This window comes from Anabrus simplex, chromosome 11 (genome assembly GCF_040414725.1).
Source record: "Anabrus simplex isolate iqAnaSimp1 chromosome 11, ASM4041472v1, whole genome shotgun sequence".
NCBI lineage: Eukaryota > Metazoa > Arthropoda > Insecta > Orthoptera > Tettigoniidae > Anabrus > Anabrus simplex.
The window spans coordinates 29,222,901-29,241,701 of NC_090275.1; the positions used below are offsets into that span (position 1 = coordinate 29,222,901).

General features: G+C 39.5%; 1 protein-coding gene across 1 annotated transcript in view; it reads left to right on the forward strand.

Annotated features, from left to right (window-relative positions):
• Positions 1-18,801, forward strand: part of LOC136883050 (PI-PLC X domain-containing protein 1) — a 62,729-nt gene that overhangs the window by 12,412 nt on the left and 31,516 nt on the right. The window contains exon 2 of the mRNA XM_067155191.2: positions 2,306-2,438. Within this exon, the coding sequence (XP_067011292.2) occupies positions 2,306-2,438 (133 nt within the window). The remainder of the gene's footprint in view (positions 1-2,305; positions 2,439-18,801) is intronic.

The following is an 18,801-nucleotide window of genomic DNA, read 5'->3' on the forward strand; positions in this document are numbered from 1 at the left end:
TTAAAAGGGACCGTCATAAAACCATAAAAGTTAAAAGGGATCGTCATAAAAGGTAATGGCATGGAAAATTATCTCTAATAGTCGATCAATTCGGACCATATGCACCACACACTTACCAGAGAGTGCTGAAAACATTTATTTATAAAGAGGAACATCACAAAATGAAATATGTCCTTAAAAATTTGTTTTAGCGAACAGAAAATCAACATTTCCAAAGTGATCCACTTTTTTTGCCGGCCAGTGTATTATTATACACACGTCGCCACAGGAAATATGGGTAGTAACGGGGGACGGGATGCACCAAGTTCCTTACAATAATTAAAGTACTTATACATTATAACACAAATACAGGTATATACAAAACTGTAGATCACGGGATCTTCATTCTTGCCAGAGGAACGATCGCACAAAGTTGCATGTTGACAGCAGGACACAATGTTGCATAATTTTGTAGATGTTCGGTGGAAGACCCAGTTCTCGCAGACTCTTGTGAAGTGTGTGTGGAATGAGGCCGTTGACTGACAGAATCACAGGGACTGTCCGTACCAGTTTAATCTTCCAGATCCTCTTGATCTCTTCTGCAAGTACTTTGTACTTGTAGATTTTTTCATAGTACTTTCTGTCAATGTTGGTGTCATTGGGGATAGCGATGTCAATAACGAAAGTTGTCCCAGTTTTCTTGTTTACCAGTATGATGTCTGGTCTGTTATGGTTGACTGTTTTTATTATTATTATTATTATTATTATTGGACAGGAATAGCAACTATGTAGAATGGTAATGTGTATCACTGATCTGGTATTGTGTATGCTTATATCTGCCTGTATCTGGTGGATGATGGGAATTTACAAAAATAACGGATGGATTGGGAAAAGGATGTCATAAAATGCCTTCTCTATGGTGAAAATAGGGAAGAATTTCACTTACCGAGCTCGAAAGCTGCAGTCGCTTAATTGCTGCCAGTATGCAGTATTCGGAAGATAGTGGGTTCGAACCCCACTGTTGACAGCCCTCAAGATGGTTTTCCGTGGTTTCCCATTTTTACACCGGGCAAATGTTGGGACTGCACCTTAATTAAGGCCACGGCCGCTCCTTCCTCGTTCCTAGTCCTTTTCTGTCCCATCTCTATCTGTGTCGGTGCGACGTAAAGCAGAATGAAAAAAAAAAGAGAGAGAAAAAGAAAAAGAAAAGAAAGAAAAAGAAATATACACACAAGAAAACTGCAAGATTACGCATTACAGGCAGGGTGGACTTCGGCTAGATAGCTAAGTTTGAGCCATAAATATGTTATTACAAGAAATAACTGATTAATAGCGATAATTAGAATAGGCTATTGATTATTAGTATTATTGTTGTACTATCGTTATTGTTGTTATTATTGTTCCTTAATATAATTAATTGTTAAACTCCATGTGAAATTTTTAGGTTCCAATAGATGGAATGTTTCATCCTCAGCTGCTGGAGTTCCCGTAGCTGTAGACTGAGAACATTCATTCATTCATTCATTCAATAACGAATGCTCTCTCCCCATTTTATTTATTTTAGCAATGGTTAAGTTAGGGCTCGTGGCCCTCTCTTACACTTAACCATATAATTACAATATAATTTTAAAAAATCTTATAATTGAATTCGATAAGTAAACAAGATAATGTTAGAAAATACATAATAAGTAATGTTAGCACTGCGCATCAAACAATGTCTCGGAGAGTCGTGATGATTACTGTTTTAAGACTATAAGACCAATCAGAGAGAAAAAAATGGAAGGGATCCAACAGTTCGAAAAATGAAGGTATCGGCCAAAGAAAGACATAGGCCACGAAGGGCGTGCAAAATGAAAGACTCCCTAGCCCTCGGAACCTAATGGCGTCGGGGTCGGAAAAAACAAGTGTTGACCAAGGAAGGTCGTATAGGATAGATGAAGGTAGTGAGCCTGGCTCAAGTAAGTGGATATAATGCCAGGACTTGGCTAAAGGCCTCGTGGTGGCCAGCCCACGATCCCCAAGATAAGAGCTCCTGGGGCCTCTTTAGTCGCCTCTTACGAGATCAGGTGATACCGTGGCTGTCACTCTACCAACCCCACCCAAAGGGGTTTGACTGGGAGAGAAGAGTTTTTATTCATTCGTACATGCATTCATTAAATAAATAAATTCATTCATTCATAATGTCTGGTGTAACTGGAGGATAACTGTGTACAGACTTTTGACATAACTGTATCTTCCAGTAAAGTAAATTTTCTCTGTGCGAGCTTTTGTATGAGATAAAGTGAGATTTAATGCGAAGTGTTAACACATTCTTCTTCTATTCCAGATGACTGTGGAGCTCTCTGGGTCTCTCTGACAGTGTCTCCACTGGTTACTACTAATCCTCCACGGTCCCTGCATGTTTCCTGGGGTAACGCTGACCCCCTTCCTGGCGACTGGGTGGGGCTGCTTAATGACAGGTAAGCTTAGACATTGCTTTAGAACAGAGGTGCTCAGCTGGACGCCCGTTGAGGCTAGCCCAGTGCGGCCGGGCTGGTCTGACGTAAATGCGGACAGCTTACGTAGCAAGCATACCTCACAGTAAAGCGAGAGAGCGAACACGCTTTGTAAAGGAGTGGAGCAGTGGTGTCCGATTGTGACTATGAAGCTTTCCTCCACAGCTCAGCGAAATGTAGTTTGGGGTATAGTATGTTTTTCAAAAAGGCGCTATAATCACTGGAGCTAATACGCAACCATCACCACCACCGTGTAAGACGTCGATCGCTCAATCCACGAGACAGTGTGGATGGAAATTGCACGAGGTGGTTCTTTGCATCACTACCGATGACTCTAATCGGAGAGCTGCCATCATAGCCATCATCAGAAAGGTCAGTAAAGCAATGTTTCGTGCTTGCCTTACCTACCAGCAAAAACACCTATCGATCGGTGGATTATCAGAGGCGTGTTATACGGAGCAGGAGGCGCCTGCCTATTGAGACATCGACCTTACTACAAAATTTGAAAGTTGCATTCTGCGAAATAGAAAAAAATAGTAATACAGATACTGAGGGACTCTACAAATCACTCATTTTCGTCTATACCTGAGAACGTGATTACATCTTTTTAAAATTTTATAACTCCATTGAAATTGTAGCGTGAATGTATTCGGGATCTGAACGGTCACTCTCATTACAGGACGGACGATGTATTTATTTAATAAATCTCTCTATTTATTTTATACATTCAATGAAGACTGATAAGTTATATTTTTCGTGTTACAATTGACAAAGGTACAGCGTTCAAGCTTACAAGCTACGATTTACAATTACTGGGGAATGACACTAATTCCATTTAAAAAATGTAAAATTCCTGTTATTCATTCAGCGGAACATTATGTATTTACATAATTCAACAAGTTTACTGCTTGATTTTGCACAGTGTTGTAGTGTTATGTAACTTTCCCTATTCACTGAATTTCTGAAAATAGAATATACAACTTATCAGGTGTCCGATGATAATAGAGCCTCTAAATGGTGAGGGAGTTTCATTACGAGTGAGGACGTAGATATTTACTATCGAGAATTGGAGTACAACAATGTAAAAGTATCTACCAAATAGATATACAGCATGTCTCCAAATAAATGACGTAACTGATGGTATTCGCGGTAAGCGTGATTGAATTGTTGGTGAATCTATCAGATAATTTAAACCTACACAACCGCAAACTACAGCTTATCCAACTGAACTCCGTATTCTATTAGAAATATTTCTAAAGCACCTCTTAAAATACTGTAATTCATTACAGAAATATTTTAGGTTGTAGGCCTAAGTTGTAATAAGTTGATGACTACTGATAATGAAATCATGAATAAAAATATATAAATAAAATTACTCAAAAACTTAATAAAATTAATAAGCATAATTAATCGAAATGTCCGTAGTATGGGCGCCAGAGTTCACCAGAATGGATCCCTCGAATTTAGATAAGAGCATGATAGACTTTATATCCCAGGGCGTGTACATAATGCTGCGTACTGGTACATCTGCTGCAGGCCTTACCTAACCTCCTGAAAACGACTAATTAGGTAGGAACTGCACCTAGGTTTATCAATAACACTGATTCTAAATTAGCTAACTATATTCTGAACAAATTCCGTGCATGAGCACCTCATCAACATACAACATTATACATATAATACACACATAAAATATTGCTGGAAGACTCCATATTTACAACAACAACAACAACAACAATAATAATGAAAATCGTGGGAAAACGAAAGCGAGAACTAAGCTACCATTTGTAGATAGTCCGATGAACACTGTACATGTATGACGATAAATACCCTTCACTGTCTCTATATCAATTCGATTTACCGATTCTCATAATCAGCAGTTATCACATCACACAGATACTGTACCTTGTACTACTGTGTTCACATATTTTAACACTTGTTGTAAAGATAGATACACACGTCTGTCGATCCTCAACATATAAATTTATGGAAAGTCTGAGATAGCTTTCACCAACATATAATGCTAGGCCGCCACAAGTGCTACAATACTTAATGCGCAAGCACTCTCCACAATCAACCACTTTCCACAAACATAACACGACTACGCTCCACGAACGTTTGAAGTCCAGTCCATTGCAGCCATGTCAATCCAGTACCGTGTCTCAGCACCACTTCCTTCCCGTACAGTGCGTCAGTTGTAGTTGTAGTTGTAGTTATCTTCCTTCTCGTTCCTTTACAATCACCTCTACAATCACCCTTACAATGTTTCTCATACCATCTCCCATACAATGTTTCTTACAATCTCCTATACAATCATCTGGTTGCCGCCGTATGACCAACCTTTATAGACATCAACATCCCCCTCCTGTCAGATGATACGTCTGGATTGGTGCTTGCCAGCCAATCATGAGTGAACCTCAAATCAAGACCAAGCCCTGAACTACTTCTTCCTCCCAAGACAATAACAAACTCTGGGGAGTTTTCATGAATCACCAAACTTTCCCTGGTACAACAACAAGCTTATCTCATCAGGCTGGGATATATACATGAGTAAATGGAATTTCCTGACACAAGTACATCACAACAGACACTGGGGTAGCCAGATGACTCATTCAAATTACCAGAGTTATTACAGCAATGTTTTCCCACTGGTGCAAAACAAATTACTCATACCTACATATGTGGATATCTTCCAGCTTACCAATATAAATGGCAAAATATACAAATGAAATAATAATAATAATAATAATAATAATAATAATACAAATCGAATACTGACAATAATATCTCTAACTTCTACATATAATTCGGGGGTGTGATATATGTACTATCACATAACGCCCCCTTGGTGAATCGATGATATCATATATTATGATTCACCATAAAACAGAACTTCATAAATTATATAACTGAACTCTTAATTTACTGTAATAATGATATATACATTGCGTCTACTGCATTGTATTCGCACACACGAAATACAATTTGTCCAAACAATAATAATAATAATAATATGGCTATATACACACAACTCTGATTGTTTCACATACCATTGAATACAATCCCTTCTTACTACTGTACACATAACTCAAAATTGATAATATATACATCCAAGGTGCAGATCCTATCTCTATATCTACAAAGACCTTGTTGTCAGTGGTTAGGAGCCTATAAGCACACTTGCCTATTCTACTGTCCACAGTATACGGACCCTGATATAAATGAATAAAAACTATACATAAACTTAACATTGGCATCGATAAGCGAGGAATGCGTACCGCAATAAAAACTAACAACGTCTAGAATACACTCTATCTCACACACAAAGATTCGTACCATCCAGTCACACAAGAATCATACAAACTTTCATTCATAACATTCATGACAAGAAAATCCCTCTTTCTGAAATGCGCGGGAATCTCACAATATTTACTCTTCCACAAACTCATAATTAATGCAAGCAAACAGATCACATACTTTTTCACACATTCCACATCGATATCACACAGCACGTCATTCAAATCATTCACACAATTCTCAGCCTTAAATAAAACATTACGCACTCGCTTGTCAAACATACTCACTTCATTCTCACTCACGCTCACTCTATTACTGAAATTCTTACCATAATACACTTTGAAATTGCTGTCATTACTACTTAATGACCCAACAATTAATCCATCGTCACCACCTTCCATATCAGCTCCTACTTGCACCAGTTTCATGCCAACAACACTGCTACTTTCGACTCTCTTATCAGAAGTTTCATTAATCTCAAAGTCACCATTTTCACACATAATGGACCTAACTTTACTCTTCTCACGTACACTTAAATCAACAAAAACATCCTCATGATGTATACTCCGTGAACACTCTTCACTTACTAAACAACCTTCATCAACTTCACAAAAAACTTCACTTTCAATTTCAGAAACTTCCACAAGATTATCGATCGCAACACCGCTATTACCATCACCACTAGCACAAAGTAAGTCATCCGACACATCTTTCTTACCTTCATCACGCCCCCTATACACAAAATCTCCCTGATCACAAAACACATGGTCATACAATGATTCCTCTTTCACGTCTACCTCGTAACTTACCTGTTTCATCGCGTGAATAGGAATTTCGGTATCGGACTGCCTATCTGACCCAACTAAGAAGTCCGATTCCGGTTTAAATTACTTGACATGGACTGTTCACTATTATCATGTCTCGGCACTTGATCTGAAGGTCTTTGATCCGTACGCCCCCTACTTTCTGATTCCCCTTGATTAGGTCTTCTGCCATAATATTCCTGGTGATTACCTCCTTGGTTAGAGTGTCTGTTTCCCCTTCCGGAATTACCACCCTGATTCCCTTGCCTAGAATGACTGAAATTCTGATTATTCCTATCTCCCGCTACCTGATTACCTTGTCTCCCATTATCTCCGTAATTCCTACCTTCACTTTGCCTAGTCCTCCCCTGCCCTTCCAAAGCATCAAACCTCTCTAACAGCTGCTCTAATTCTTTAATCGTAACAATATTCTGCATACATGCAGCTAATCCGACCTTCTCAGGAAAATGCCTCAACATCTGGCGGACTGTATCTCTTTCCGATGCTAGACCTTCAATATTCTGGCTGATCAGAACATGCGCCAAGAAATACTCCGTCATAGATACACCTTCCTGAGGTTTATACTTGCCAAATAGCACGCGATCTCTTTCCCTTCCCTGAATAGCTTCACTCCAAAATTTAGAACTAAATTTCTCCCTAAATTCCTCCAAACTCGAAATACCCTGTCTGTAAACTTGAAACCAGGATCTCGCTTCACCAACAAATGCAATATCCAACATCTCATCAACCATACTCCAATCAATCAAACCATCGTCAAGATTCTTGGAAAACCGTTTCTCCACTGTTTTCAAGAATTCCATCGGATTAAACTGCCGACCATTAAACTTGGGTAATTCAGAGTCCTTCGTACAAGATACGTACCTATTACATATGCTGCTACCTACTTGGATTTGACTGATCTCCTGCCTTAACTTTACATGACATGCTTTAATTCCTTCTTCAACTACCATTCTGGCATTTCCTTCTACTGACTTGAGGTCTTTCTCCAATTTCTCAGTCTTTTCATCTATTCGCTTCGCTAAAACATTCTGGCTGGTTTTAATTCTATCTATTTCTTCGACTTTATCTTCCACTATTTTTATTCTTTTATCACATTCCTTGCTGTTTTCAACAAATTCCTTCCTAACTACATTAAATCGGCATTCGATTTTCTCAGTCAATTCCAAGCGTTGAGATTCTACCTTATTATTGACTTCCTGAATTTCCCTGCTTTGATGGTCAAACTTCTGGTTCAATTCATCTATTCTACCATTCACAGCACTACTTAAACTATCAATTTTACTAGACAATTCAACACTCACTAAATTTAACTCCTTACTTTGATTCTCAATCTTACTGGACAATTCCGTACTAACTGAATTTAATTCACTATTAATACTGTATATTTCATTACTTAAAAAACTCAATTCACTCTTCAACTCTTTACTCTGACTATCAATTTTACTGGACAATTCAACATTATTATTATCGATTTTACTGTTAATACTGCATATTTCATTACTTAAGGAATTCAATTCACTCTTCAACTCTTTACTCTGACTATCAAGTAGCGATTTAAGCATACTGAGCATTGAAGCCTCCCCTTGATCCCCTACATTCTGAGTTTGAGACGGGTTACTCTGTTCCTCACCCATCGTTGCCAATAGATCCTTCCCACTATCAGCCATTTTGCTACTCTTACTTAAATTAGATAAACTCAATGTGGTGGAATTCTTTTGCCTTCTCTTCTCCTGATTCTTAGTACCAGCAACTTTAAAAACCTCTCTACTTCTCAATTTTATAATACTGGGCTCGCTACAACATTTCTTCATACTCCAAAATACACATGAAACATATAAAACACTTCACTGACATAGTTTGCAGAATTCCAACCACACCTGACAAGTGCACCTACGCTTATAAGCCTAACAGATGTACCAATCATTCAGCCACACGTTGGGAAGCCAATTGTAATAAGTTGATGACTACTGATAATGAAATCATGAATAAAAATATATAAATAAAATTACTCAAAAACTTAATAAAATTAATAAGCATAATTAATCGAAATGTCCGTAGTATGGGCGCCAGAGTTCACCAGAATGGATCCCTCGAATTTAGATAAGAGCATGATAGACTTTATATCCCAGGGCGTGTACATAATGCTGCGTACTGGTACATCTGCTGCAGGCCTTACCTAACCTCCTGAAAACGACTAATTAGGTAGGAACTGCACCTAGGTTTATCAATAACACTGATTCTAAATTAGCTAACTATATTCTGAACAAATTCCGTGCATGAGCACCTCATCAACATACAACATTATACATATAATACACACATAAAATATTGCTGGAAGACTCCATATTTACAACAACAACAACAACAACAATAATAATGAAAATCGTGGGAAAACGAAAGCGAGAACTAAGCTACCATTTGTAGATAGTCCGATGAACACTGTACATGTATGACGATAAACACCCTTCACTGTCTCTATATCAATTCGATTTACCGATTCTCATAATCAGCAGTTATCACATCACACAGATACTGTACCTTGTACTACTGTGTTCACATATTTTAACACTTGTTGTAAAGATAGATACACACGTCTGTCGATCCTCAACATATAAATTTATGGAAAGTCTGAGATAGCTTTCACCAACATATAATGCTAGGCCGCCACAAGTGCTACAATACTTAATGCGCAAGCACTCTCCACAATCAACCACTTTCCACAAACATAACACGACTACGCTCCACGAACGTTTGAAGTCCAGTCCATTGCAGCCATGTCAATCCAGTACCGTGTCTCAGCACCACTTCCTTCCCGTACAGTGCGTCAGTTGTAGTTGTAGTTGTAGTTATCTTCCTTCTCGTTCCTTTACAATCACCTCTACAATCACCCTTACAATGTTTCTCATACCATCTCCCATACAATGTTTCTTACAATCTCCTATACAATCATCTGGTTGCCGCCGTATGACCAACCTTTATAGACATCAACATCCCCCTCCTGTCAGATGATACGTCTGGATTGGTGCTTGCCAGCCAATCATGAGTGAACCTCAAATCAAGACCAAGCCCTGAACTACTTCTTCCTCCCAAGACAATAACAAACTCTGGGGAGTTTTCATGAATCACCAAACTTTCCCTGGTACAACAACAAGCTTATCTCATCAGGCTGGGATATATACATGAGTAAATGGAATTTCCTGACACAAGTACATCACAACAGACACTGGGGTAGCCAGATGACTCATTCAAATTACCAGAGTTATTACAGCAATGTTTTCCCACTGGTGCAAAACAAATTACTCATACCTACATATGTGGATATCTTCCAGCTTACCAATATAAATGGCAAAATATACAAATGAAATAATAATAATAATAATAATAATAATAATACAAATCGAATACTGACAATAATATCTCTAACTTCTACATATAATTCGGGGGTGTGATATATGTACTATCACAAAGTGTTTATTGTATCCGGTCAAAATACGTAAACTGCAATGAACAAAACTAACTTATTTCTAACAACGTAAATTGAAAATCACGTGGATCTGCCCTCTTTCTTTCATTATTATCTGTCTCGGGTATCGCCACAGTGATCGAGAGTGACTGGGAGAACTTTGCCCAGTCTTCACGTCCTGTGACGTAACCACAACGTCACTGTTGCTGAATAACATGCGCTGCGCTCATCGCCTGCCGGTCCGCACGCTTACAGTACTGTGTGCCCGCGGGACGACATGCTCAGCGTGAGCACCTCTGCTTCAGAACGCGGTTGCTACCTATACTGAGAGTGGTGATGGTAATCCCCCTCTTAGCACTGACTAAAAAGAGAAGAGGAAGACGTTTGATCCTCCAGTGAATGTGTAACTTTTTGATGATAATAATAAATAAAATCATGAATAAAAATATATAAATAACATTACTCAAAAACTTAATAAAATTAATAAGCATAATTAACCGAAATGTCCGTAGTATGGGCGCCAGATTTCATAAGAATGGATCCCTCGAATTTAGATAAGAGCATGATAAACTGTATATCCCAGGGCGTGTGCATAATGCTGCGTACTGGTACATCTGCTGCAGGCCTTACCTAACCTCCTGAAAACGACTAATTAGGTAGGAACTGCACCTAGGTTCATCAATAACACTGATTCTAAAATAGCTAACTATATTCTGAACAAATTCCGTGCATGAGCACCTCATCAACATACAACATTATACATATAATACACACATAAAATATTGCTGGAAGACTCCATATTTACAACAACAACAATAATGAAAATCGTGGGAAAACGAAAGCGAGAACTAAGCTACCATTTGTAGATGGTCCGATGAACAATGTACATGTATGAAGATAAATACCCTTCACTGTCTCTATATCAATTCGACTTACCGATTCTCATAATCGGCAGTTATCACATCACTCAGATACTGTACCTTGCACTACTGTGTTCACATATTTTAACACTTGTTGTAAAGATATATACACACGTCTGTCGATCCTCAACATAAATTATGGAAAGTCTGAGATAGCTTTCACCAACATATAATGCTAGGCCGCCACAAGTGCTACAATACTTAATGCGCAAGCACTCTCCACAATCAGTCACTTTCCACGAACATAACAAGACTACGCTCCACGAACGTTTGAAGTCCAGTCCATTGCAGCCGTGCCACTCCCGTACCGTGTATCAGCACCACTTCCTTCCCGTACAGTGTCAGTTGTCGTTCCTTCATACAGTGTTACTGCTTGTAGTTGTAGTAGTTACATTACAATGTCCCTGGTTGCCGCCGTATGATCAACCTTTATAGACATCAACATCCCCCTCCTCTCAGATGATACGTCTGGATTGGTGCTTACCCGCCAATCATGAGTGATCTCTATTGGTCAATACCATGCCCTCAACTCATACTAGGTTCCAAGACAATAACAAACACTCGGGTTTATTAAATGACTCACCGAACTTCCCTAGTACAACAACATCAACAAACACATCTCATCGGACACTGGGATATTTACATGACTCATGGAATATCCCGACACAAGTACATCACAACAAACACTGGGGTAGTCACATGACTCAACCAAATTACCAGAGTTATTAAAGCAATGTTTTCTCACTCGTGCAAAACAAATTACTCATACTTACATATGTGGATATCTTCCAGCTTACCAATATAAATGGCAAAACATACAAATGAAATACAGATAATGATGATGATAATAATAATAATAATAATAAATCGAATATTGACAATAATATCTCTAACTTCTACATATAATTCGGGGGTGTGATATATGTACTATCACAAATGATGTACAGACCATACAAGAAGACTCAAGATGGATATAAAAATAATTAAAACTCTGAAGAAGAAAACAACAACTGAATATCTGTGACACCTAATGAAACTTCCTGAGAAGTTTGGACTCCTTCAGTAAATAAATTAACTAGTGGACCTGTGCTGTTCAGCAGCATTCGTTGTAAATAGGTCAGATAACTCGCCTTGATCCCTGTCGTAGTCATATTGTATTGCTTGCCCTTTTCAGTAGTTTTATGAACATTTTAAACCGGTACATAATTATTGAGTCATTCGTAATCTAGTTTATAACACTTCCTTCCGCGTGATTCGACCATTCGGGCGTATCTGGAACTTATCACTTTTAAACGATCTTGCCCGAGAACATAGATCTCAGAGAATTAGAGCAGCCGAAGCTTTATCTGACCCTGCGATAATTAAGAGGGGAATTCCTCAAGGCATTATTATTGGACCTTTATGTTTTCTTATATATAAAAATGATGTGAGTAAACAACTGGAATCAGAGGTAAGGCTTTTTGCAGATGATGTTAGTCTCTATAGTAGGGCCTCTCAGGGTGCATGCGCGTAGTGCATACACTCTGCACGGTGCAAGAGACGACTTGGCTTGGCTGAACGGAGTGCAGACCCCCCCACTCCTCGATTTGGAGCAATAGCGCTTACTCTCTCTTTCCTCACGCCTGTCTCCCTCTGCCCCACTTGCGCCGTAGCGCCCCAAATCCAGGCTGACTTGAGCCGAGCATAGGCGAGCTGAGCCGAGCTTAGCCGAGTAGCCCAGAGACGAAGCGTTGATCCGAGCCGTGCCGAGCGACAGCGATGCACAGTGCACGGAGCTCTTGCGCCTCTATCTGCACGCATGACATTTTGGGCGTTTGAGAGGCCCTGCTCTATAGAGTAATAAATAAGTTACAAGATTGTGAGCAACTGCAACGTGACCTCGATAATGTTGTGAGATGGACAGCAGGCAATGGTATGTTCATAAACGGGGTTAAAAGTCAGGTTGTGAGTTTCACAAATAGTAAAAGTCCTCTGAGTTTTAATTACTCCGTTGATGGGGTGAAAGTTCCTTTTGGGGATCATTATAAGTGCCTAGGTGTTAATATAAGGAAAGATCTTCATTGGGGTAATCACATAAATGGGATTGTAAATAAAGGACACAGATCTCTGCTCGTGGTTATAAGGGTATTTAGGGGGTGTAATAAGGATGTAAAGGAGAGGGCATTTAAGTCTCTGGTAAGACCCCATCTAGAGTATGGTTCCAGTTTATGGGACCCTCACCAGGATTACTTGATTCAAGAACTGGAAACAAATCCAAAGAAAAGCAGCTCGATTTGTTCTGGATGATTTCCGACAAAAGAGTAGCGTTACAAAAATGTTGCAAAGTTTGGGCTGGGACGACTTGGGAGAAAGGAGACGAGCTGCTCGACTAAGTGGTATGTTCCGAGCTGTCAGTGGAAAGATGACGTGGAATGACATTAGTAGACGAATAAGTTTGAGTGGTGTCTTTAAAAGTAGGAAAGATCACAATATGAAGATAAAGTTGGAATTGAAGAGGTCAAATTGGGGCAAATATTAGTTCATGGGAAGGTGAGTTAGGGATTGGAATAACTTACCAAGGGCGAAGTTAAATAAATTTCCAATTTCTTAGAAATCATTTAATAAAATGTTAGGAAAACAAGAGATAGGGAATCTGCCACCGGGGCGACTGCCCTAAATGCAGATCAGTATTGATTGATTGATTGATTGATTGATTGATTGATTGATTGATTGATTGATTGATTGATTGATTGATTGAGGTAGTGAACAGACAATTGGCCGTAACTGAATAATAGTTCGGATAAGTAGACACCCACTTTTCCAAGAGTTTTCCCCTGGGTTTTATTAATGGTCATACAGAAGGCTATCGACTTGATACCTTCCTATATCTACGTACGTCGATGTTTTCTATTAGCAGCGTGTACGTTATTTGGAAAGTTCTGGCATCTGTTGAGCATATTTAAAACCTGGGGAAGGTCAGAGAATCAACGAGTATATAGCACAGAATAATTTTCTGCCATGATCAGTGGAAGTGTGCACTCTCTGCCTTGACAGGTAGTAATCAAACATGGCTGCATGTTATGACATTACTAAGAATGAAAATCACGTATCAGAATATCAATGAAAGTGTTAGTCGCTTAGCAACCTGCTAAGTACAGAATTTATTCTGGGCTAATGAAAGCCTTCACTTCCAATTATTAGAGTGGTCATTTAGCAATTTGATTTTGGGGTTACTCAAAGTTGACTGAAGTTAGAGACCTATCAATGTCCAATAATTCACTGGCAGGTAATTTCGCAGAGAATAGTAGAATGGCCGGACGGACTGCACAAAGCTGTTTATAGTATTTTGTTTTAAGTATATAGATAGTAGCTGGCAATCGTGAGCGAGGACGACTTTGGATGATCTGGCTAAAACAGTTGGAGATTTGGTTCAATAATTCTTCGACAAAACTACTTCAAACTGCAGTCAACTGCACCGCCAACATCCGATAACGGATCTGCACAGAAAGTGGAAGAAGAAGAAGAAGAAGAAGAAGAAGAAGACAAAGTCAAAATGTTTTCGAGAAGTAAAAGTTGATTTGACCAAGTCTAGGGCGAGAAAAAAAAAAGACTAAGCGATATATATATAAATAGCAAATCAACGAGTTCAGGGGTTTCCATGAGACAGAGGAAGAGCCAGAAGAGAATAAAAGATCCTATAGTCGTAATACTGAAAGGTGCGTTCTGACAGTTCTTAGAGGGAGGTCCGTTGACTGCCTGCCTGGCTGGTGAGAAGGGAGTAGGGTGTATGGTTGCTATGAAAACATGGGCGGATCCACTGTGGTTGCCATGGAGATAAGCCTGCTGTCCGCCTGGAGTTACTTGGAGTTACCAAACCTCTCACTTCTGAGTTACTTACAACAGAACACAGCGCTGTGAACGAACGAGTAAGTGAGCCGGAAGCGAAGAGAAGGAGAAAGGAATGTGTCAACACCGTGCGATGCTCCTCCTTCCAGCACTATCTATTCTGTCAAAACATCTATTTTAATATTACGTGTATTCGCAGAAGAACAGAAGAAACAAATAGGAGAAAGGATGGAAAGATTCAGACAGAAAGTGAAGGCGGATGCTGCGAAACATAAAGACTGTTAATTGTGGTGCGTTGATGGTCTAAATTAAAGAAGAAGAAGAAGAAGAAGAAGAAGAAGAAGAAGTAGAAGAAGAAGAAGAAGAAGAAGGGGAATTGAGGCTACACGTATTGGAAATTCTAGATGTATATTTAAAACTACCATCACTCCAGAAATTCCTTGAAATATTCTCTCAACGTGTCTCTTTTCTTTTTCCTGAGCAAATTTCATTAAGCTGATTTGTCATCCGGTCTACCCATCTCAACTGATGCATTCTCTTGTAACAGCTCACTTCAGAGATATCTTAGTGTTTTTATCTGTCGTTACATGTTCATGTTTCACTTCCGCACAATTCCTCGCTCAACACAAATTTGACTTTATCTACTTTTGACATGAGTTCGTATTTCTTCTTGTTAGCGATTGTCTACGTTCTATATCCTCTTACCACGGCTTAAAAATATTAATTTCACTAATTTTTAAGCCGTGGGACTCTGAGGTATTTGCTCTTAAAAGAAATTAAAAGGAGTGAGAAAAGGAGAATGCTGGACACTATGCAAGTATTTTGACGATGTTTGCATTGAAGTAATGAAGACCAACTTATCACGTTAGTAGATACGGAACATTAACTTGGCCTGTCTTTCACATCGTCACAAGTATTCATCATGATTGTGTTGTCTGTTTTAGTGCAGTATGAATCAAGAGAGCATCATTTACTATATCTTGGTTAAGCATGCTCCTTTTTTCACTAATAAAGTTGCTCGCTGAACTGAAATTCCTTTCACTAGTCGCGTTGGAGGCTGGAATAGACAATTATTTTTTTTTCGCTAGCAGATGAGTCTTGGATATTCTGTGCTGTTATTTCTCCACTATGCAAGGGAACCGTCATCAGAACGGCGATCTTTTAATAAATAAATTCGGTTAGGGCCGCGCAGCTGTGAGCTCGCATCCGCGAGTTAGTGGATTCGAACCCCACTGTCGGCAGCCCTGAAGAGGGGTTTCCGTGTTTTCCCATTTTCAGACCAGGCAAATGCTGGTTGTCCTATCATCTCCGTAAGACCTATCTGTGTCGGTGCGACGTAAAGCAAAGAGCAAAAATAAATAAATAAATAAATAAATAAATAAATAAATAAATAAATAAATAAATAAATAAATAAATAAATAAATAAATAAATAAATAAATAAATAAATAAATAAATAAATAAATAAATTCTTATCGTAAGAATATCGGCAACGTTTATTCGTCCATAGTGTGCGCCAACACTAATTCGTTTTTTTATATAGATCTAGGAATCCATTCCCGAAACAACCGTAAATGGATGGAGATCTGTTGTACACATTTTGAAGCACTTCTGTGTGATGTTTTGTTTGATATCATGTGGTACTGTACTTGATGGCCACACTTTACACATACGTGCTTCCAAATAGTTGAAAATGAAAACCTACAATCTGTTTTCCAGTCATTGACCGGGTCAGGGATGTAATGAATGAAGCAGATACAGGCTGTTAGTACGATGGGGTCGCCGCTCCCAAAGTGATTTATTAATGAATGATAGATGCTATGAAATGGGAATGGAGACTGTTGCTGGAATGAAAGATGACAGGGAAAACCGAAGTACCCGGAGAAAAACCTGCCCCGCCTCCGCTTTGTCCAGCACCAGTCTCACATGGAGTGACGGGGATTTGAACCATGGTATCCAGCGGTGAGAGGCCGACGCACTGCCGTCTGATCCACATAGGCTCAAAGTGGTAGTTGCACACGTAAATTAGAAAGTACAACATTTACAAGGCGCATATCCTGTGTGTTGACCATTCGCAGTTCTTACTAGTAAGAAGTATGCCTACCCTTCACTCTTCATCCTTTCTTAATTTAGTAATCCTTATTGCTTCCTCTCAAGTTTTGCCGTCACGCTGTCTTAGGACTCCCGTTGCATGTTCGCAACGAATGTCTTAGTAACTGTGAATGTGGATCAGTTGGATCTAATGTGCAGACTGTCGAGCACCAAGGTCACTAACGGAGCAGGACTTAACTACAAGACTGCCTTCGTTTAATCGACCGTAAACGGAGAAACACTTGAAACACAGTTGTTTTCAAGGACTATTCAAAGACTATTTCATTCAAGATAAAGAGCTGTGTGCATTATAAATTTATTAAATCTATAACGGGCGATGAAAATGTTTCCGTTCGACGGCCGTACAGTCCTCAATCGGGATGCCAATCAGGTAAAATCGCCGCGAGCACTGAGGCATTCATCCCACCAACGCACCAGGTTGAAGATCCCTGTGTGGTAAAATATCGTGTCCTGCTGCGTGAACCGTCTGCTGCACATCCTCCTCCGACAAGAAGCGTCGTCCCTTCAAGACCTTTATTGAGGGGTCCGAAGGCGTGATAATCGAATGGGGAAGATCAGGACTCTAGCCCTCATCCGCCGCCCGCTTGTTGTTGTCCGTAATGGATGAGGATGGCCTCCAAGATCGACCGGCGCCTTGTGTCGAAACGCGACCCGCACGGAACTTGGTGCACCATAACAGAACGGTGGTTTTCGACAGATATTCTGCCCCATGAACAGTCTTCATTCTCCGATGGATGTTCATCGGTGTTTTTCCTTCGGCAGCCTAGAACAGAATAACAGCACGTTGGTCCTGTTTGGACGTCACCATAGTTCACGTGGCCGCATTTAACGCACGCACCTCAGCACGACACGACTGTTACACTAATCCATTTTCCTACATGTCCGTGCTTATACACCCGCATCGGAGTCGCGCTGCGTTGCATGCCCGCTGCAACAACGCCTTCAAACGGAAACTTTTTGATCACGCCTTATATGTTGGGTCAATTATACCTGTGAGTCGTCTCAGAAATATACAGTTCGTCCTAAATTTTAATATTGTTTTTAACTATTCATTTTCAAGTTTATCATTTAGCATATGTTGAGAATCTATTAACTGATGTCTATAAATTTCAACGGTTTCTAAGATATTATTAATTTTATTCCTTTTGGATGTGCGTGGAATATGGTGAGAGAATTTTATATATTCGAGACTTCAATGGCCTGTGTCCTGCAGATGTGTAGCAAATGCTGAGGTTTCATGCTTATGTATCCAATGTGCCTCCAGGTGTTCTTCAAAATCTGATGTCAAATTGTCTTCATGTTTGTCCAACGTAAAAAAAATTCACAAATTTTACAGGTAATTTCATATACATCGTCATCATCATCATCATCATCATCATCATCATCATCATCATCATCATCAGGGGGGACACGAGAGAAACCTCCCAGTAGGGTGTATTTGCATGTGATATTGTTATACATCCGGGTGTCTCCTGGGCAACGGACTAGGACTCTTCCTAGACGGCTGATTCTCTCACACCAGAAGCAGAACTAATCAGTCTTAGAATGTATTTTAAGAAACGGCTCTTTTCAGAGCAATCAACGAAAATAATATCCATAAATATTGAGGGCCTGTCAGCTGCCAAAGAGGAACTCTTGCAAAAACTATGCCAAGATCAGAAATGTGACGTCTTGTGCATTCAGGAAACGCATAGGGATGAACATCAGAAACGTCCAAAGATTTCAGGAATGATTTTAGTTGCAGAAAGGCCTCATGCGAAATGTGGTAGTACTGTATTTGTAAAGCCAGACCTTCAGATCAGCAGTACTCATCATACTGAAGATAACGACATCGAAATAATCACCGTGGAGCTAAGCAACATGACCATTACATCTGTGTACAAGCCTC